This window comes from Staurois parvus, unplaced genomic scaffold (assembly GCF_062004578.1).
Source record: "Staurois parvus isolate SC_StPar_1 unplaced genomic scaffold, SC_StPar_1.0 ptg000198l, whole genome shotgun sequence".
Taxonomy (NCBI): Eukaryota; Metazoa; Chordata; class Amphibia; order Anura; family Ranidae; genus Staurois; species Staurois parvus.
In genome coordinates this window covers 7,089,929-7,112,095 of record NW_028317994.1, presented here as the reverse complement: position 1 = coordinate 7,112,095, position 22,167 = coordinate 7,089,929, and the positions used below count along the sequence as shown (strand labels likewise).

The 22,167-nt window shown below is 39.6% G+C and overlaps 1 protein-coding gene and 1 long non-coding RNA gene across 4 annotated transcripts in view; one reads left to right on the top strand and one right to left on the bottom strand.

The window, feature by feature from the left end:
* Positions 1 to 22,167, bottom strand: part of FREM1 (FRAS1 related extracellular matrix 1) — a 151,329-nt gene that overhangs the window by 47,031 nt on the left and 82,131 nt on the right. Inside the window, exons 24-28 of the mRNA XM_089678089.1 lie at positions 20,598 to 21,012; positions 15,815 to 16,016; positions 14,851 to 14,995; positions 8,499 to 8,628; positions 4,485 to 4,557 (exon numbers count right to left, since the gene is read on the bottom strand). Coding sequence (XP_089534215.1) covers positions 4,485 to 4,557; positions 8,499 to 8,628; positions 14,851 to 14,995; positions 15,815 to 16,016; positions 20,598 to 21,012 — 965 coding nt within the window. The remainder of the gene's footprint in view (positions 1 to 4,484; positions 4,558 to 8,498; positions 8,629 to 14,850; positions 14,996 to 15,814; positions 16,017 to 20,597; positions 21,013 to 22,167) is intronic.
* The window catches only part of LOC149461570 (uncharacterized), a 522,205-nt gene that overhangs the window by 466,285 nt on the left and 33,753 nt on the right, over positions 1 to 22,167 (top strand). The window lies entirely within an intron of this gene.

The following is a 22,167-nucleotide window of genomic DNA, read 5'->3' as shown; positions in this document are numbered from 1 at the left end:
CTGACACCTTAAGTGTTCTCTTCACTGGAACTAAGGGGCCAAGCCCAACCCCTGAAAAACAACTTCACACCATAATCCTCATTCCACCAAAATTTACACTTGTCATAATACAGTCAGGAAAGTACCATTCTCCTGGCAACTGCCAAACCCAGACACGTCCACTGGATTGCCACACAGAGAAGTGTGATTCATCACTCCAGAGAACACGTCTCCACTGCTCTAGAGTCCAGTGGCGACGTGGTTTACACCACTGCATCGCACTTGGTGATGTAGGCTCGGATGTAGTGGCTCGGCCATAATAGCCAATTCAATGAAGCTCTCTATACATTGTTGCTGTGCTAATCTGAAGGCCACACAACATTTGGAGGTCTTTAGCTGTTGACTCTGCAGACAGTTGGCGAATTCCACACACTGTGTGCTTCAGCATGCGCTGACCACACTCTGTCATTTTACGTGGCCTACCACTGCGTGGCTGAGTTGCTGTTGTTCCCATTTCCTTCCATTTTGTTATAAAACCACAAACAGTTGATCGTGGAATATTTAGCAGCACAGAAATTTCACTAATGGACTTACTGCACAGGTGGCAACCTATCCCAGTACCACGCTTGAATTCACTGAGCTCCTGAGAGCGACCCATTCTTTCACAAATATTTGTAGAAGCAATCTGCATGCCTAGGTGCTTGATTTTATATACCTGTAGCTATGGAGGTGATTGGAATACAATGATTTGGAGGGGTGTCCCAATACTTTTGGAAATATAGCATATTTCATATATCTACTACCATTACATTTACAGGCTGTGACCCCCCCTCAACCACCCCAACCCAGTTTGTGGCCCCCAGTCCATAGAGGGGTTTACTTTCATGCAGTTGGTCCCTGGTGCTGGGGGGGTTGGGGACCGTTGCTATAAGTTATTTCAAATCTTCCCTTTTGTAATATCAGCTGCTGGAAATGTGACTTATGCTAAGAGTGTTTATGAAGTTGTTCTAAAACACTAATTTTGGTTCTGTTTGCTGGTTACATTCTCTCTTCTTCCTGACACCTAGTATAATTGGTTTTGCTCCCATAATCAATTTGTGTGCGTCCCATAGAAGGGCAGGGAAGACATCAGATGTGTCATTCTTATAAAATATGATTTAAGATCATGACTCAACTGGGAAAAATCTGTAGGGTCTGTAAGAAGAGAGTCATTGAGCTTCCAATTACTTTTACAGGTTGGAAACTTGAGAATATAAATTTATACTGCTTAATGCAAACTTTTTTTAGGCTAGGTCAGGTTCACTGTTCATATAGACGTTTTACTAGTAGTTTGAACATATATGAACATTTTCAGTTTCCAGTACTTTTTCTAATGGCTGTGAGAGGGCTTCTTTGGCTGATTTCAGAATGCTGCATTGTGTGAAACTTTACCCACAACCACTTTTATCCTTTTATCCTGACATATCCTATATTTTCTAGCTATCAGTTGAATAGAAAACATTTTTTTGTAAAAATTTTGAAGCATGGCCTAGTAACAGTGATTAAAGTGACGCTAAACCTTTGGTTTTTTTTACTAAAATAACAAATATGTTACATGCCATCACCACATAGCAGGTAAGTATAACATATTTGCTATTTTAGTAAAAAATAAACTAAGGTTTAGTGTCGCTTTAATCACTTTGTGGTCCCCCGCCGGTGCTCCAGGTTTTCCCTATGTGGTGGGTGCCCCCATGGAAAGCCACATTCCACCTGTGCGGGCTCACTCCTGAGCTGCCCTGTCTGCGTCCATTGACACAGAGCAGGTGGCTCAGTCCCGCCCCACTCTGGCTCAGCACAGCATTTGATTGATAGCAGCAGGAGCCGATGGCACCTGCTGCTATCAGTCTGCCCAGGGAGGAGGAGGACCGCGTCGAAAACTGCTGCTCTTGTGCACTTTGATGGATCGGGTTCAGGTAAGTATGGGGGCATGGGCTGGGGAGCTTCCTCCAGCACAGAAGAGAAGCATGGGATGGCTTTTTTCCCAAATTATACTTACATAGGTGGATGATGCATCGGTCCGATGCTGCATCTGTCCCTGCTGGCTCTAAGTGTGAGAACTCAATGACTACATGACCTCACCACTGCTGTGAGCAGAGAGCTTTGACTGTCAGTCACCACTGTCTGTTCTGCTCCCCCCCCCCCCACGCTCACTGGAGTGTTGTGGATGTGATAATACAACCTCAGATACTACATTTCTCTTTGGTTCTCACTGCATTTTTATTTGAAAATGTCTACTTTCATTCTACTCTGTTGGTGAAATATGACACTTCTAAAAATGCTACCAAAAATTTGTTAGCTTGCTTTATACTGCCTAACCATGTAGTTCTACCATATTTATAATTAAAGCTAAAAGTCCTATTCACTCAGCAACATAGTATACATACAACTAACAGCTAATTCCATCCTAAAATGAGCAAATGAGCAGAAAGTCTCTTTGTTGGCAGGCAAAAGCAGCGGCTCTCTTCTTTTAAGGTTTAGTAAATGTAACAACATGCCAAAATCTCCCAGAAAATCACTATGCTTTACTACTAATTAATTAAGTATAATGTAAGTAAGATAATGCTTTGTTATAGCACATTAATCCCCTGCTGTTTAGATAAACAATGCCTTGCACATAAATTTGCAGACATAAGATAACTATATTATTATGTTTGAAAGAGCTTTCATCAGAAACCTTTTCAATATTCTCAAATACAAGAGAAAGGAAAACAAAAGACAGACAACTCTAGGAGTCATGTAATGTAACATCTACTCTTCATTAGCTGTTTTTCTAGTCCTATTAATACAGTGTGTTCTAAATTAAAAATGCATACAATTATCATCTGGGTAGCATAAAGAATTAGGTGGAAAAAACTTAAAGGATAAGTTCAGCTTTTGTAACATGTTACATGTTACACCCATATACCCACACCCATGCTCCCCCCCCCCCGATCCCTGTTGTGACCACTATTTATTATTATTACACATGATTTATATAGCGCCAACAGTTTGCTCAGCGCTTTACAATATAACCGCTTGCCTGGCCACATCACTCATTCACAGTGTTCTGTGAGTAGGAAAACTACAAGTTCCTTCCGCCTTTGAGGCTTGTAGTTCTCAATGAACTAACACTGGGCTGTTGAGCACTGTAGTAGTTCATTGATTCTTCCTGTCAGAATGTATCTACGTGCCCGTACAAGGTACGAGCAGACAGTACGCTGACAGGTCTACTGGAGTTCTGAATGGCACCAGTGATCTGGTGCAATGCTTTGCAAACCCCCCCCCCCCAAAAAAAATAAAAATAGTAAATGCACTTTTTTTACCTGCAAAAAAATGTGCATCTATTTTTTTTATTTTTTGTTAAAAGGTGAACTCATTTATTAATGTTGTGCTTCCCCTTTGAAATGTGAAAATATCAATCCCCAATCAAGAGCAATTAATCATCACACCAACATCTCAGTGAATGGTAAATCCAAAACTGGTGAACACAATCATATAATCATGTGAATAAGAAGTCCAATCATCATATGTCAAGTGAAAAAACATATTTTTCTTGACTGCTGCTACTCACACAATACAGCCTTTGGGGCCTAAGTGGTCAATCACCAAACACCATAGTTTGTGCAGTTGCTGGGTATTTCCAGTTATTACCAACAACATTAAATCGGTGGGGGATATCATTGCAAAGGGAAAGTGAACATATCCCAGGATCTTTAAAATTACTGAGTTTTAGTTTTTATGACAGGTTTCCTTTCAGACGGTCCCTTTTACATGTATATCTAACAATTTTTTAATTATAGCTCTCATTTAAAATTGGATATTGTGAGTAATGTACCCTCCAGTATATAGCTAGCTTTAAGTACAACTTATGTTGTACAAAGTCAATGAAATTCAGGCCCAGTTATATAAAGTCTAAGAGGCACACAGAAGATGCATTTTTTGGCTAAAATAGGTAACAACCAGTATACTGTATTGTCTATTCTCTATAATGCCTCAGAACTGCTCCAGAAAGTAACAGGATAGTGGCCATTTGAATAAGGCTGTTTGCTGTTCAGCAGTACAACCTACACTTATGTGCAACATGGGTTTCTACTGCAAAATATAACATCATACATGATGGCTGTGACCAAGGACCTGACAGTACAATTATGTGAGGGCCTAAGGCAAGGAAAGTAACTTACACTTAGCAGATGGACATGATAGCCAAGTTTATTTTAATAATTCATGGAACACTTTCTGTTACGTAATGGATATGAATAATGCCTCAATTTTCAAATGTATGCTTTATTTTAGGGTCTAATAAATCATACAACATTATAATATTCCTAACCTAAGCCACATTTTACAAGTTTTTAATACAGATGTTTAACAATATTACTAATTGGTTCTGTTGATCTGCACCTACAGTATAGCAGGTTTTTTAATTTCAAAGAAATAGACAAATCTGTTGTTTCTAGTGTTTGTGATTTTTGTGTACTAGCTCTTACCTGGATCGAACTGTATGAGTTTAGAAGGACTTGTAGAAAAGTCTTTCCCATCCATAGCACTTATTTCATTCACCTTAAAAAGATAGTAAAATGCATGATAAATGTAATAATTAATTAACCACTTTACTTCCGGCACTTGAAAACCCATTTTCACCCCCCAAAAATAACTTCCAATGTTTTTTAATTTTTAAACTTTTTTATGTCTAAATTCATGGCAGGACTAGATCTGTTTAAGGATGGCCTGGCACCTCTGCAATAACAGATGACTTATAATAGGGATCTATTTCTGTTAATAGCAAGCAATACCTCACCACTGCAGTGTTTTCAGGCCTATTTTGGCTAATCGGGATTTCCTGTGTGCTCCATGCCCATTCTAAGTAGGGCAGAGCAGATCCAGCTCGAGCAAGGAGCATGCAGGCACCCCAATGAGACAAGATGGGCTAGGAGTACACAGGAAATTGTAGTGAGCCAAGATGGACATAGAATAAGCAGGAAATCCTAGTGAGCCAAGATGGGCATAGAGAACCCAGGACAACTTAGTGAGCCAAGTTGGGCATAGAGAATCTAAGACAACCTATTGAACATCATGTCACCTGCTGTCCTGTGGTCTTAGGTGGGCAACCTGAGGGCCTGAAGTACGAGAGAGAGTGACCCTGGTTCTTCAGTAAGCTGACTGAGGGGAGCTGTCTGCCAAAGATCTGTCTGGTATCACTGGAGGGCATCACTTGGAAGATTGGAGGCTACCATTCTGTCCTTGGGCCTTGTGAATACAGAAACTGTGGGATCTTGGAGACTCTGTGTGCTTTGCTACCCCTCTTGGACTCTATAGTTAGCATGGGTCTGAAACAAGGGGACGCCGGCTGTTGTCCTGAAGAGCACTGTCCATTTACTATCCTAACATTGGGGCTTTGCGCAAGGCTGCTACTTAAGGAAGGTCTGTCCTCAACTGTAGTTAGTTCTATTCCTGGAATATCCTACTAAATTCCCCATCACTATCCAAGTTCTCCAATAATAAAATAACAAAAACAACAACCCCTAGACTGATTATTGGAGACAGCGATAGAAAGTGTCTGTGCACCTGGCTGTGAAACTACCTTGTGCCTGGGCAAAATTAGGGAAGACCTGGACATTACTACAGCAGCTCCTACAGGGGTAAGCACTACATTAATATCACTCAATTTTCCTTGTACCTTTTTGACTAATTAGTATGACTAATTAAGTAAAAAGCAGCACTGGGGGATCTAAGAGAATCCTCAAATAGTATTTTAAATCTTGCTGTGATAGAAACACCACCATTTAAATAAAATTAATTTCTTTGTAATGTCCTACCAAATGTGTTAAATCATAATAAGTTGCTTTCTAGATACCCAAATCGTAGTTGCTGAAGAAATTTAAAAACAGTCAATGGCAAGAAGTACACCATTCACCACTGTGGCAACAGGCAACGTTTCCACTATAATGATTATTGATGACACAAATTCAAATGAACCTCTCTCTTGCTTTACTACTCTGCATGAATACACGCCTGATATGTCACAATATACAAGCAAAAGTATTACTTAAAAAATAAATACTTTTCACCAAGCAGTCAATGAATTTCAATCAAGTCTACTTGATAGGAACATCCTGAGAGAATTATGTCATCGGTCTGCTGTAGACAGAAGCAAGCATTTCCTCAGGCTTCCTTACCTTTTTGATCACTCAGTGTAATGTTCTGGCAATTCACTGAATGGCGGTGTGAGATTGTTATGGATTTTTTTGTCATTTAGAAACCTGGTCAGGCATCAGAAGGGTAACTGAACTGCGTATGATATGTGGATACACAACTAAGAACATAAAGCCTAGTACACAGACAGGGATTTACATGGTTGTGTCATCTCTAGGCTAGCATATTAGTTTGGGAAGTAGATGCTGAACACTGCAAGATGCATATGCAAAGATGATGCCATCATTTTGGGGAGAAAGGAAAATTATATAATTGTCAAAGATACTGTGATTTAGTTGAGAGTCAAAGTGTGTGAAAAGCTCAAATCTTTTTTTTTTTAGATTTAGAGTAGGGAAAGGTAATGTGCTCATGTCCCTTTGGATAGATTTTCCTTAATTTCATGTCTTGGAAAAGCAACAGGAAATGAGAGGAATTCTCATTTATCAAAGGGAAAGTTTTTCCACTCATTTTCCCCCACCTCTTGGTCTGGGACAACTTAAAATTCTTCTATCTCCCCCTCACTTTCTATCTCAGTGACAGTGGTCACCAAGTATATCTGCCCAGCGAGAAAAACACAAAGCATTACAAAGTTGACAAAGCATATCAAAGTCCTCTCTCTATCCAAATCTAAAATACTGTAATGACATTACAAACACATTAATAAACAGCTGTAGTCTTACACTCATACATCACATCACAAATGCAGCTAACATGAAAATATCTGATACTAGGTCTGTGTTAATTAAATCTAAACCATCTGATCACACTGCAGAAATATTAACCACATTGCACACAGCAATAATCGGACCAGATGTAAATGCAGTGACAGCACTAATGGCCATTGAAAAAGCTGTTCCATAATGTGCTTTGCTTAATATTTGGCAACCTTCTAGAGTTGTAATGAATGCATTGGTCTGTGCAAAATAATGTACCCAGTAGCTAGGGGACCTTCTCTTCAAACGAAAGAATATGAAAAGTTCATGTATAAAGTTACTTTTATATCCTTTTCCATTAACAGGTCAAGTGTGTTAATTTCAGCACTAGGGGAATCTATCAGAAATGGGGCAGCTGTGCATTGCAAACAATTCGCTTTTTTCATTTAATTTTCAAAGCTTCAGTCCTCATGTACACTGGACATTTTGATAACGCTGGTAACGTTAGCTGTGTAAAGTCATGTTAAAAACGGGAGTTTTTCAGCTTTTTTTTAGTGCTTTTGCATTAGCATTTAGAGGCATTTTACCACGATTAGCAGCGTTTTTTTCCATGTTTGCGTTTTTAGCGGGCTTTTTTACTCCCTAAAAATATTTATTTTGGTCAAAAAAGTTCCAAAATGCCGATTTGCGGTGTTTTGCCGCGTCTTTCAATGTTGGAGCGTTTTTACAGCTAAAAAACTAGAAACCCACTAATCATGGGTTCTTTTCCAGACAAAAACTCATTGTGAAAAGGTAGGCTTTTTATTGCACAAGAGACATGCTATGTCTCTTCTGCAGTAAACTACACCCACCTGCCTGATTACAGCAATCCCCACAATGCAAGCTGAGCTGTGTGTGCGCAGCTCAGCTTACAGTTGCCAGTGAACCATACCAGGCCACATGTCCTCAACATTGGTGTGCTTTGGGGCGGGGGGGGGCTCTGCCTCCCCAAAGCACCTTGTTCTCATGTTGATGGGGACAAGGGTCTCTTCCCTACAACCCTGGCTGGTGGTTGTGCAGGGTCTGTGGGCAATGGGCTTATTGGAATCTGAAAACCCCCTTTAAGAAGGAGTTAAAGTTTGACCCCTCCCCCTTGTGACATCATCAAACCAGCATGCCCCGGTCGATGGTGTCACAAGGGGGCACAGTCACACAGTGACGTCACCCGTGGTCCCGCTCTTTAGTTATTTAAGAACTGTCAGGCTGCGGGAGCCTTCATCAGGAGTGGAGCCATTTTTTTCTTCTCTTTTTTCAGGTCGGTGGCTCGTTACATTGCCGCATATTTTCACTACTAAAATACCGCATGACTTACTTATGAAGTATTTTAGTAACATTCTTGAGTGAATGCCAACAGTTTTGTGAAAAACACTGTGGAATCTTACCGCATACTTGGATGTGGTAAGATACCATTTTGTGAATTGTCTCCATTAGCAGCAATAAAAACATGACAGGTGTTCTAATCCTTCTCCACTCTGTCAATAAAAAAAATTACCTTTACTTATAGTTTAGCAACTGAAGTAATTGCATTAGTGTAACTAATTTGTACTTTCAAACTATGAATGTATATGCAGCCAAAATTTGTACTTTAATTGTACTTTACTGTAAAATTTGCATTACCATCACTGTGATGAAGGCAGAGTCTACAAGGAAACCTTTCCTTGTGAGCTTCAAAGACACGGTTGCTTCTGTCTCACACACCTCATATTTAGCTTGAAGTACTTCAATACGAGACCATTTCAGACTTAAGCTGTAAAATTATAAAAGATCCAATAATATATTTTAATAATAGTGCCATAAACAACTATACTAATGATTATACATGCCTTGATAATGTGTAATTTCTTCTTCTATAATCAAAAAATAATTTAAACAATTTTGACCACCCTTTTGTTATCACAACTAATGTGTCACTATATATGTAAAACAAAACAAGAACAGTGTTATCACACCTAATGTGTCTTTATATTAAATAAAACAAAACAGGAACAATGCTATTGCTATCACACCTAACATTAGCCTTTTGGCGTATTTCCTATAACTTCTTTGGCAGCTAATCCAATTCTTACCAGACAGGGGCCAAGAATTTTTGCAATATCTTCCTTCTCATTCGAGGCAGCATTTCTGAACACACTTGTGTTGCCAAACTTGTACCACTAAGCTCACAATCCCCCACTACCTCACACACACAAAGATGTGAATCTGTACCTAGAAGTTTTCCAGTGACAAGTGAATTGAAAAGATTCTTGCCCTGATACCCATTTCACAGAGCAGAATATTGCTGATCTGTTGACATAAAAAGAGAACTGGCAAAGGGGTCCCTTCCACTCCTAACCAATTCACTTGCACATCTGACATCTCATGTTTAATTCTGAAATTGACCTTAAAGTGGAACTTTACCCATTATGTTGTAAAGTGCTGCGTAAACTGTTGGCGCTATATAAACCCTGTATATTATTATTATTGTTATTATTATTAATAATAATAATAATAACTTGATTAAAAAATTCTTTAGCAAGGAACATACATTTCACAATAATAATTGTGCTACCAAAATTAGTGTGTGCCTCCAGCACCGCTCCTGTTTGCAGAGGCGTAGCTAGCATATTTTGCACTCGGGGACAAACAGCCACCTCATGACACCCCCCCCCCGCTTCATATGGTGACTGTAGACACCCCCCATCCCGATCACAATGCCCCCCCCTTCATCCATGGCACTACTCACCAGGCTCGGCTCTCCCCTCGTCCCCTCCGGCACATGCCCGGCTCACTGCCCTCCTCTCGGCTCCTTTCTCCTCTCATAACTCACTGTGGATGGCAGACGTATCAGATGACACGTCTGCTGCAGCCGCTGCAGTGATCTTGTGACCTCATTTTGGCACCTCTGTACCTTGGCGCCCGGGCCATATGTACCCCTCTGCCCCCCCCCTAGCTACTCCTCTGCCTGTTTGTTCTTGCTAGCGGCTGCCATTTTGCTGAAGCTCAGAGCCCATGAGCAGCAGTAAATCTTTAGCAACTCAGCATGCGCAGAGCAGGGTGAGACAGTATATTACTGCATATTAAACAGTATAGGCACTTACAGTCAGGTCCATAAATATTGGGACATCGACATAATTCTAACATTTTTGGCTCTATACACCACCACAATGGATTTGAAATGAAACGAACAAGATGTGCTTTAACTGCAGACTGTCAGCTTTAATTTAAGGGTATTTACATCCAAATCAGGTGAACAATGTAGGAATTACAATAGTTTGCATATGTGCCTCCCACTTGTTAAGGGACCAAAAGTAATAGGACAGAATAATAATCATAAATCAAACTATCACTTTTTAATACTTGGTTGCAAATCCTTTTCAGTCAATTACAGCCTGAAGTCTGGAACGCATAGACATCACCAGACGCTGGGTTTCATCCCTGGTGATGCTCTGCCAGGCCTCTGCTGCAACTGTCTTCAGTTCCTGCTTGTTCTTGGGGTATTTTCCCTTCAGTTTTGTCTTTAGCAAGTGAAATGCATGCTCAATCAGATTCAGTTCAGGTGATTGACTTGGCCATTGCATAACATTCTACTTCTTTCCCTTAAAAAACTCTTTGGTTGCTTTTGCAGTATGCTTTGGGTCATTGTCCATCTGCACTGTGAAGCGGCGTCCAATGAGTTCTGAAGCATTTGGCTGAATATGAGCAGATAATATTGCCCGAAACACTTCAGAATTCATCCTGCTGCTTTTGTCAGCAGTCACATCATCAATAAATACAAGAGAACCAGTTCCATTGGCAGCCATATATGCCCACGCCATGACACTACCACCACCATGCTTCACTGATGAGGTGGTATGGTTAGGATCATGAGCAGTTCCTTTTCTTCTCCATACTCTTCTCTTCCCATCACTCTGGTACAAGTTGATCTTGGTCTCATCTGTCCATAGGATGTTGTTCCAGAACTGTGAAGGCATTTTTATATGTCGTTTTGGCAAACTCTAATCTGGCCTTCCTGTTTTTGAGGCTCACCAATGGTTTACATCTTGTGGTAAACCCTCTGTATTCACTCTGGTGAAGTCTTCTCTTGATTGTTGACTTTGACACACATACACCTACCTCCTGGAGAGTGTTCTTGATCTGGCCAACTGTTGTGAAGGGTGCTTTCTTCACCAGGGAAAGAATTCTTTGGTCATCCACCACAGTTGTTTTCCATGGTCTTCCGGGTCTTTTGGTGTTGCTGAGCTCACTGGTGTGTTCCTTCTTTTTAAGAATGTTCCAAACAGTTGTTTTGGCCACGCCTAATGTTTTTGCTATCTCTCTGATGGGTTTGTTTTGTTTTTTCAGCCTAATGATGGCTTGCTTCACTGATAGTGACATCTCTTTGGATCTCATCTTGAGAGTTAACAGCAACAGATTCCAAATGCAAATAGCACACTTGAAATGAACTCTGGACCTTTTATCTGCTCATTGTAATTGGGATAATGAGGGAATAACACACACCTGGCCATGGAACAGCTGAGATGCCAATTGTCCCATTAGTTTTGGTCCCTTAACAAGTGGGAGGCACATATGCAAACTGTTGTAATTCCTACACCGTTCACCTGATTTGGATGTAAATACCCTTAAATTAAAGCTTAAGTTAAAGCACATCTTGTTTGTTTCATTTCAAATCCATCGTGGTGGTGTATAGAGCCAAAAATTTTAGAATTGTGTCGATGTCCCAATATTTATGGACCTGACTGTATTTATATTTTTTACATAGCTATAAATGCAAAAGGGGCCAGCTTGTTCCTCTTTAACCACTTCCTGTCTATAGGACGCACCCGAACATCCTATGACCCAGTGGGGGAAAACCCTGCAAAAAAGTTCAGAACTGAATCAGTTCAAGGCACAAATGGATAGGGTTTCCTCTGTTATATAAAAGAATGTAGGCGGAGAGAACCAATCTCAAAAATGTTGCATACACTGCTTAGGATGTGGATTTTTTTCACCAACTTTTTTGCCCTTGACTGCCAGCATGAGACTTGGCATTTTTCAGGATAACTGGTGTGTCTTTGAGAATCTGTGGACTAATGGAACTGTTACGGTTTGCTCTACTATAATAAGCTTTGCATTGACAAAAAGCAAATATCACTGCAACGAAAACACCTTACAGGTATAAATATAGTAGCAAGAAAAAACTCTGACTGCAGGCTGGCTTATTACTTACAGCTACAGCTGTCAATGGTGTAAAACCAAAGCATTACAGTGTTAGTGAGCTTGTATACTCATTCTATACTGTACACCATTGTAGTCCTGGGCAAATGTCAGGGCAATTTCCTATGTCCAGTCCTATAGTTTCCATGCTCAAAAGACAGTAATCCTAATACATAACCATGCTGAGGCTACATTTGTTTACCCGCATTGCCTAAAATTGAAATATCTATGTAGACAAATTAAATAGTTCATTGCCGGGTTCCCTTTCCATGCTAGCAAACAGCAGACTATAAGACAAGAAGGACATCTAGTGGTAACATTTGGACTGTAAAATAAGACAGAAACAATTGAGTACTGTCCGTGATACTTTTTTTATTTGCACTAACATACATTTTTGAGGACAAGCTTTCGGGGAATGTCCCCTTCTTCAGGTCTAAGCAGTACTCAGTACTGCTTAGACCTGAAGAAGGGGACATTCCCCGAAAGCTTGTCCTCAAAATTGTATGTTAGTGCAAATAAAAAAAGTATCACGGACAGTACTCAATTGTTTCTGTCGCAAATGCACGAATACGGCTACAATTACCTCACTTCAAGCAGACTGTAAAATAACATACATATTTATAAGGGAAATACTGTATAAGAAAACATCGACCTGCTCTTATGTTTCTAAATATAGGGAATGATTTAATATTTGATCTTAAAGGACCCATGCTAAAAATTCCCATGTGTCCTCATGTGTTACAATAGACCCTGGATAGTTAATGTGTGCCCTCCAAAATGCACATTGATGCAGTTAAATTTATGCAAGTTGTGTGTTAAAGCTTTCAACTTTACGATTGTTCCAAAGATTTCAGCTTTACAACTGTATAATTATTTTTTGGTATTGGCTACTACTGCAAAAACGTTTGTGTATATCATCAGAAAATTATTTTTGGGAAATTTGCATCTAATTAATGCATAAGATAGCTGGTTATTGTTTGCTAAGTAAAACTATAATTTTGGATGTAAGGTTCTGAAAAGAGTTCAGAAAAAGTTATTTTTAAAGCAGACATTTACTGTGCCACAAACAAAAGACATTTCAATCTCCTTCCCCTGTTCTAATATCTAACCTAAGGATGAAGTTTCCATATTTGAATACAGGTGTACCAGGCCCAAATCCCATCAGTTCAAAGGAGGACTTGGACACCTGCCGAGTAGGAGGGCCAGCTGTACTGCCTTATCAATGAAGCTGCTCCCCTTGCAGTACAGCTGGCTTCTCCTCTCCCTCCCACTGGCTGCAGTGCAGGGAGGAACAACAGGGAGATTAGTTATCTGTGTCCCCTGCTATACTAATCACCACCAACCCTCTTCTCCCTACAGTCCAGGTCCCCCCAGCCCCGTGTGCCCCTTTCCCCACAATGCTGCCGGCTTCCTTCCTCTCCCGCCGGCTGCTGCAGACACAGGGGGTTTCTTCAGGATTGAGAATGGGGTTTCTTCAGGATTGAGAATGGGGGAAAGGGCCAGTAAATGTCATATTTACCAACCCCATCCTTTCCTGAATGAGCCCAGTGAGCAATCGGTACTGATACTGGTACTGATAGCATGCTTCAGTTTGTGAATGAACAGGAGGCCTCAGAGTGCTTCCTATTCATTAATCTCCAGTGCAGCTAAGACTGCAGAGAAAGGGAATGGGGAACCTATGTCCTCATTACCTTTCTCTATCTCAAAGTGAGACATTAGGGGTCTGTTTAGACCTCTGATATTTCACCAAAGCCCCCTGACAGGGTAGTTAAAAAATGTAAATAATATAAATACAAATCTAAAAAGAAGTTAGACAAAATACATTGACATTTGGATCGCTCTTCAGAGAGCATTTGACAGGCAGTAAAGAGGCATATCACCTCCCCACCACCTGCTTTAACCCAGCCCCAGCATGCCACAACCATTTACATTGTACGCAGTTGCAGGGCACTTGCAGAGCAGCACTTGGATGGATCAGGTTTGACAGGAGGTAAAGTTCCTGCACTGGCTGTGAAGCAAAAGCAAAGCAACACAACAGTGGAATGTGTTCACCCCCAGCTACTGTTTGTGAGGTTTTATCGCTCCCCAACCTCACATGTGAATGAGCCCTAAGGACTCATACACACAAGTATGCTGGCCACATGATTGAGTGGTTTGTTCATGCAGCTGGAGCAATCTGTTACTCTATGGAGATGTAGTGGCTGTATGAACACAGAATTTGATAGATGTGCAGGTTTGAGTGATTGGTCCCAAATGCATGCTGTCTTTGTTTGGGGCCATACACTTGCACCCACACACGTGTCAAATTAGGACCTGCATCTGTGTTTGTACAGCTGCTGTGTCCCCATAGCATAACATAGGTTGAGTGCACACAGCCCCATGCAGCAGCAGTCACAGAAACAAACCACCAATTTACACTGTACAGGCCACATGAATGGTCCCCAAGACCTCACACACAGAACTGTATTTATTAAATCAATACAACTTTATCTTTTTGATTTAGCAGGCGTTTGTTGTGCTTTTCTTTGCTAATAATGATGTTATTTTTTTGGGGTGAAAATATCATTTGATAGGTCAGGTAGGCTGTGATTTCTAACAGCAGCCCTGCATGTGCAGCAGGGGTGCCACTTGGCTGTTGTCAAAGGGTCAGTCCAGTTTTTCTCCTGGTATAGTAGGAAATCCATAGAACATCACCCTTTGGCCCCTCCGTGCTGCAGGTGTGTTTGGTTATATCAAAAACTGCTCAATGAAAATTACCAACTATACAATAAAGAAATGACCATGTGTCATGACTTACATTTGTGGTAAAGCTCTGTTTCCAGCTGGATCTGAAACTTCAAATTCCATAGCATCCTCATAAACATCGAGTGAGGGATTTATGATGTATAATATCGATTTGTTGTTTAAATCCTTTTGAGTGAATTGCTCTTTAATAATTCTGCCTATTAATACAAATGTTTAAAAAAAGAGAGAGAAATAAAATAAGGAAATGGGAATACACAAATGATGTTCAACAGAGTTTCTGGGGGCCCAAATCCTGTGGTTTCAGGCTGGGTCCATCAGAGGTTGCAGCATTTACTTAGCCCAAACACAATGGGGATATGGTTTTTCCCAATGCATGCTCTAGAGTCTAGGCAGTAGACCTCTCACCACCAACGGGTGGGCCAAATCTTCTTATCCCAACCATGCACTAGTCCCCTGCCTGAGCCAGTGTCTACACTCAGGTAGAGGTCACAATGCACACTACCTGAAAGACAAGGCTCTTGTTTTGTGCTGGAACTTTTCTTTACTGGTTCAACAGGCATCATAACAGTCCATACAACCTGGTAGTCCAAGACAACATAGCTTGCAATAGTCTATTACTTCATGGTTCCATCAAACAATGCTGTTTTTTTACAGCACTTTGGCCATTCCAGGGTTTTCTCTAGTTATCCTCTAGCTATCAGGTTACACACTGAAGAGAACATTTATGGCATTCCTATGAAGGGGAAGCCCACAGGTGCTCTACATTTCTAGCAGAACAGGCCCCAAAAATCCCATAGGGGCTAAGTTCCAGCTTAGCTGGACAGACTACTGTGTTTTTCCCTGCTCCACACACTACTCCCTAGCTCTTCTCCTTCCTACTATTTTCCTCTCAACTAGACAGGAAAAGGGGACTTCTAGTGGGGAACAAGTTTAGGCTACCCTCTCTCCAGAATGAGTGACAACAGGGTCCTGCATGCTCACAATAGCCTATGAGAGCTATGTTGTGTAGCACTTACCTGAAGTTACATTTTCCAGGTAACTTTTGTGAGGTGCACTTAATATTTTAAAGATTATGTTTTCATCCTCAGTCCCAGGATCTGTAGCCTTTAATTCTCTAGATGTAATGTAAATTCCATACTGGCCATCTCTAATTAGCTGAACTTTAGTAGCACACTGGAGATGGACTATGTTGGGACTGGTGTTATCTGGAAAGTCCACCTATGTAAGCAAATTAAAAAAAAAAATTAGATTGTCAGTGAATGAACATTAAACTTAAGTGTCATTCAGCAATAAAAAAATAGAAAGTATATATCTGATAGGCCTGGACTAGTGTCCCTGTGGGTGTATGTAGACTAGTATAAAGCAAGCTATACTGCCTAGTCTCAAAGAGCCTCAATTAAATTAAATGGTATTATATTACAATAGTTATTACACGTTGGACAGGACATCGACCTTGATGCAATGCAACACTATTCCTTCAATGGACTTTGTGTATTGTTATTACCAGTGTTTCCCTGATGGGCATTAGGGCTATACTAAAATTCTAAGTTTAGATAAGTCAGCATACTGTAGAATCGTGCAGCTTGTGCATTATGAATACAATAATCTCTCACAAATAATTCAGGCAACAAATTTGGTACGATGTCACATGAAAATTATTCACACAGACTTTTGGTAGGTATTTATTTTGAAATTTCAAAATTATTGTGTTATTAAACCCAAAAGTAAAACTTCCCTTTACATTAAATGCCACCGAAATTGTGTAAAATATTTTTTTGTGCCCCTAATCCTTTAATTTTGTTTCTTTTTTTCACCAGCCTCTGAAAACTTGCTCTGTTGAGTTATTGCCTATAGGGTGTCTCCTTTATCTCCAGTGTCTCCCTGGTGACCCAGACATGCTTGCTCCTACTGCCTGATGCCTTGCGTGTGAGATGCATGCGTGGTAGGAGCCACTGCCTTTCAGTGCTCTGGTGCTCTGCCTAGTCAGTGCATGCATGTTCAAGTCATTGACACCATGCCCAGCCGGCACACACATAGTACTGCGCATGAAATGGCCCTCTACTGTGCATTTGCTGCTCAGGCACAGTGCCAGATCTTAGAAAGACAGGATCCCCTACTGCACATGTTCTGACTAGACAGTATCAGCAGCCCCTGACAGTGCAATTACTGAAAAGCAGGGGAGCATACTGTGTATGCATCCCACATGCAAGGCACCAGGTGACAGTAGAAGGCATGTTGGGGTGCCACCAGGGATGCACTGGAGATAATGGAGCCACCCCATAGGCAGTAACTCAATACAGGAAAGTTTCATTGGCAGTTAATGCTGTAAAGACTGCACAAAACTGGGACCATGAAGCAATAGTGACATAGGATAAAGAGTTATATTTATTCATCTACTATATCTAGAAGGGTTTATTATTAATTTAAAGTGCATGTAAAAGCTAATCATGAACTTTTCTTGTTTGCTCTCATATGGTCATTTAAATATACAATTGAAAGTGTTTTTTTATATCTATTCCATAAAAATGTTGTTACCTAACTTGCTATGCTGCACATTATAAGGTACCATTTTAGCTATCTCTGAAGACTACAGCTTTCCTTTATTTTGAGATCAAATGTAAGACCAGTTGCACATTGATGTGAAAATTTACAGATGTCTATAAACAAGAGCTTGTTGACAGAAAGAACTTCAGTAAAATGTTCCATGCAGACCTTGCATAAATGCTCGGAATAGTGCGTATATGTGCTTATGCGTATACACACATACAATTCTTCTTAATTGCCATTGTTGAAATAAACATTTTTGTTTTATGACTCTGCACTCTATCCTATATTACTGATACTTACGCAACTGTGTGCATTGTTCCATAGACAACAATCAATGCATCTATATACAGATCAGTAAAAAAAGTTGCATTTTTTACTACCATGTGCAAGATGCCTAAATCAGCACCTCTGGAATCAGCAGAAAGAAAGTAGTAGGTCATGCATGGTTTCCGTAAAACATATGCATTTACACTAAGAGTCAGCTTGTGACCACAGTCGTGTACCCCTAAAATGCTAAATATACTTTGGATCTGTCCATATTTTGCAATGTCCAAATCAAAATATCTGACCATTTGCTACTGTCTGTATAGTAAGCCAATATTTTAAAGAACTGATAGGGACTGTACTTTGGTTTAGCTGAGTTTTCTCCGGAAATGACATTGTAACTTTCAAACCTTGTTGACACTGTACAGCATCCATGTAAGAGTTTCCAAGAAGGCCTAAAATTAGTTATATACATACTAGTGGGTTTGGTGTATTTTAGTGTTGTCTTTCAAATTTGCTTCTCAGTTTAAGTGTCAACAAGAACTAAAGATAATGGCAATCACTGCTTGCTGGCAATGTGCCCCAATTTTGCATTCTCTAAAGAATGTTGGTATTGTAGACAATGGGGAGTAGTTTCATGTTCTTGGATGGAAGCCATACTTTGTCTGTCAGAGTGAAGCAATAATAGATACTTCCATCCCCTATACAATTCCCCAGACATCACTGAGCTTGAGACCTACTCTAATATGAGATTCCTGTTTATTTGGGGTGGCTTAATTCCACTTTATATTGCAGTTCTTTTGTTTGAAATGTACTACCCAAATTTACATAACAATGAGATATATGAAGACTTACTAAAAAATTGCCTAATTAAATGCACTCATTTCAGCTATCATTTCATTCATTACTTAGGGAATATAGTGTCAGAATGGATGTAGTTTTATTCCTAATAGCCTGTGTGAAATAAACATGTACCATCAGACTTGCTTCCATCTATCTAGCTGAGGTGGAAGTTGAAGTACCAGCATTTGTCATGCCAGATGTTCAGAAAATGAATGGGAAAAATGTAGAATGTGTAGTCACTGGACAGTAACACCCAAGAGTGCAATTGATTTTTCTGGTTCACATGTGAGGCCTAGTTATAAAGAATTAGCAAAATCAAATATCTTGTCTTTTTCCAAATTCATTATCTTTTCGGTCCATTTTGCAGTATTTTATGAAAGAAAACACCATGAAAGGAATAAGGAATCAGTAAAAATTGCCTCTCAAAGCTAAAAGTCTGCACACCTAAAACTGGGTTCTGTACCACTTAAGGTGATTGGATTGTGGACGCTTGAGAGTAAAGAAGTGTTATTGCCAATGATTATATTTTAAAAAAAAATCTTTAGGCTACATAAAGCCACCAGATAAATAGATCATGTAGTGAAAATAGTGTAAAATTAAAAAAAAAACTATAAAGAGCATAAAAAGTGCTATAAAAAGTTAGTGAAAGAAATGTCACTACTTTATAAATAGCCCCCCCCCCCAATTGTTGTTGTTTAATTTACACTGTATTAGACTATGGTCATGCTAAGACAAGCTACACTATCTGCAGAAGGTTATTCTCAGTTATTGCAGCCTTGCTTATACTTTTATTTAAATAGAAACACAAAAAATGTCTTTGGGCATTTTCTGTGTTTCTAGGTATGTATTTTTTTGGAGCTGAGTAACATTTGCCCATGCACACTAGCCATCTATTATGAGTAGCTTATACTTTTATTAACTGAACACTTAATACATATGAATGCTATTTCCAGAGACTCCATACAGCACAGTAGTTGATAAACATAGAATAATTGATATTTTAAAGTATATCTAAAGCCAAGATGTTTTGTTTTTTCTTCTTTGTTTTTTTTTTTTTTTTTTTTAAGGAATGGTTAAAATCCCTGTCTGTTTTTTTTTGCTAATGTTGTCCCGCTCAGAAACATACATTCCCTAATGTCCCAAGGGCTCAACACCAAGTAAGAGGAAATATGTCCAAAACCCCATCTAAGACAGTTGTGATTAGAGTTTGTCAGGACTCTTGTCAGGGTGACCTGCTGGTGGCACTGTTGTTCCCAGAACCGACATAGTTTCGGTGGCCACAGTTTAGATTAGGCAGCCAGCTTATCTCAGTAATTTGGCTGACACTGGTTGCTGAGAAAGTACTTTGCATGATCCCTCCTTTAATGGATATCATTGCTTTAGTGTTCTGCCGGTGAGCCCAGTACTGTCGGTGAGCCCAGTACTGTGCCATTTATCCTGTGACCTGCTACCAGTATCCTGTACCTTGCACCCTGAACCCTGCATCAAGTACACTGTATCTTTCCCTTGTTCCTTATCCCAGTCTTGATCCTGCCCTGTTTATGTGAGCTGCCAATTTTGTGCATAGTGTATGTTAGTTAGATTGTTGTTTTAGGTTTGCTGCACTTTCTCGTTCATGGTTTATTGGTGTTGGAAGGGTGCCATTTATATTAATAAGCTTTATTTAATTATACTTGGTCTGGTTCCTGATTCCTTGAGGTGTAGCCCACTGATCTGGCCATCCCTGTTGGATACTTTCCCTTATGAAGTGTGACTCTATTCCTATTCAGTGATAGCTAAAATGTAGAATTTATTTTTAATTTCAAACAGTTGGCAACGTTCACCTGGACACCTAAGGGGGTGAATCTCCCCAGTAGGGACACAGACACCAACAAAAATCTCACAGATGTTCAAGTCTTTCCCCCCTTTATTGAACATTTTTCGTTTTAGATACTGTATAACTTATTAGCACAACTAACCCTTTCTGAAGATTTGCTTCCAGACGAGTCAGTCTAGATGAGGATCACTTGCCACCTTAATAAAGAAACCTTACTTCATCCATCTATTTTCTCTTTATTTGATTGGCCTGACACCATGTCAAATTCTACCTTCCAACTATGACATTAACTATTTGATACTTTTTTGCCAACATGTTTCAAAACTTACTTGTATTATGAAAGGTACTGGTTGAAATTGCACTTTCCCATCAATTATAAAGCCTTGATTTGATCTGTCTGTCACAACAAATGTGAATTTGTCAATCTGAGCATCTTGACCTTTGTGTCTGTAGGCAACATCCTTGTTATCAATATCTCTTTGTGTAAAGTTGTTTTTCTGCAGTAATGAACCTCTGAGATATATCTGTCCATACTGAGGTTGCTCCATAATCAGATATGTAATATTTTCAGTTGCTGTGTCAGGATCCATGGTTTGAAGAATGTCTGGAGAGATCAGTGCCTCTGATCCTTTCCTCTGTTTAAGGCCGTAGTTCTTCGATAATGTTGGTGGAGTCCTATCAACCATTTCCACTGCAATTTGCAGGGTCCCATGCTTTGTCTGCAGCCCATTACTGACAAGGAATCTGGCAAAAAGAGGCAAGGCAGCCTTCAGCATGTGTTCCTGATTCACCATCTACACAAAAGAAATAACAAACCTTTACTCAAAGGTTTTTCTAGTAGAATTTGTGAACACCTTAGATCATCTAAGATATTACAGATATTGGGGCTGATGTATGGAAAGCATGCTATAGAAAAAGTTATTGTTTCCCCTTGCAACCAGTAAACTTTAGGCTCTCATTTCTGTAGTCCTTGATGTGAAAATAAAAAATGGCTTTAATATGCTGATTGCAACAACTTTTTTTCTGTTAGCACACTTTCCTTGCATCAGTCTCTATATTAATCTGTTCAAGGAAAGTATATCTCATCTGATGGCTTTGCCTACTATAATTCAATTTTAATGAACTTTTCTGTAAACTGCTGAGAAGGGAAGTATGGAGAGTGTATGCATCTGTTTGGTGGGTGAAATTTTCTCCATGCTTACAATTTTCTAAACTGTAACATCACTGCTAAAGAATTTCTGAAAACAACTGCTTGGCCTTCAGTATCTATACTGTAGATGTCAAAGTTTAAAACTGACATATACTTTATGTTCCTTAACCGCGCGCTGTAGTTTTACTGCAACAGTATGGGTCAGCTATGTAGAATTACATTTTTTTAATCTTTTTATTGGACATGCTTTATAGCAAACAGTAAAACATTTTTTTGTCTTTTTTTTGTTTATAGCGCAACAAATAAAAAACCCAGTGGTAATCAAATACCACCGAAAGAAAGCTCTATATGTGTTAAAAAAAAAAGAATTATTTAAATTTAATTTGTGTACAGTGTTGCATGACCGTGCAGTTGTTAGTTAAAGTAGCACAGTGCCGTATAGCAAAAAATGGCCTGTTTATGAAGGGGGTAAAATCTTCCGGATCAAGTGGTTGAACAAGATGAAATCACTACTATTATTTGTTCTCAGGACCCCTCAGCTGGCATGTCTTGAAAACATAGCATGGAATTTTCCCTTTAATGTTAAAAAGAAATTTAGTGACAGCAGGAGGTTTAGTTGGCATTATTGCCAGAAATAGTAGCCCAGTTATAATGTATGCTTATAAACACCATTAGTTTAGTTTTTACAATATAGTTTGTTAGTTTTTCCTTACATTTGCCCAGTATGATTCCCTGTTTAATAGGGAGAA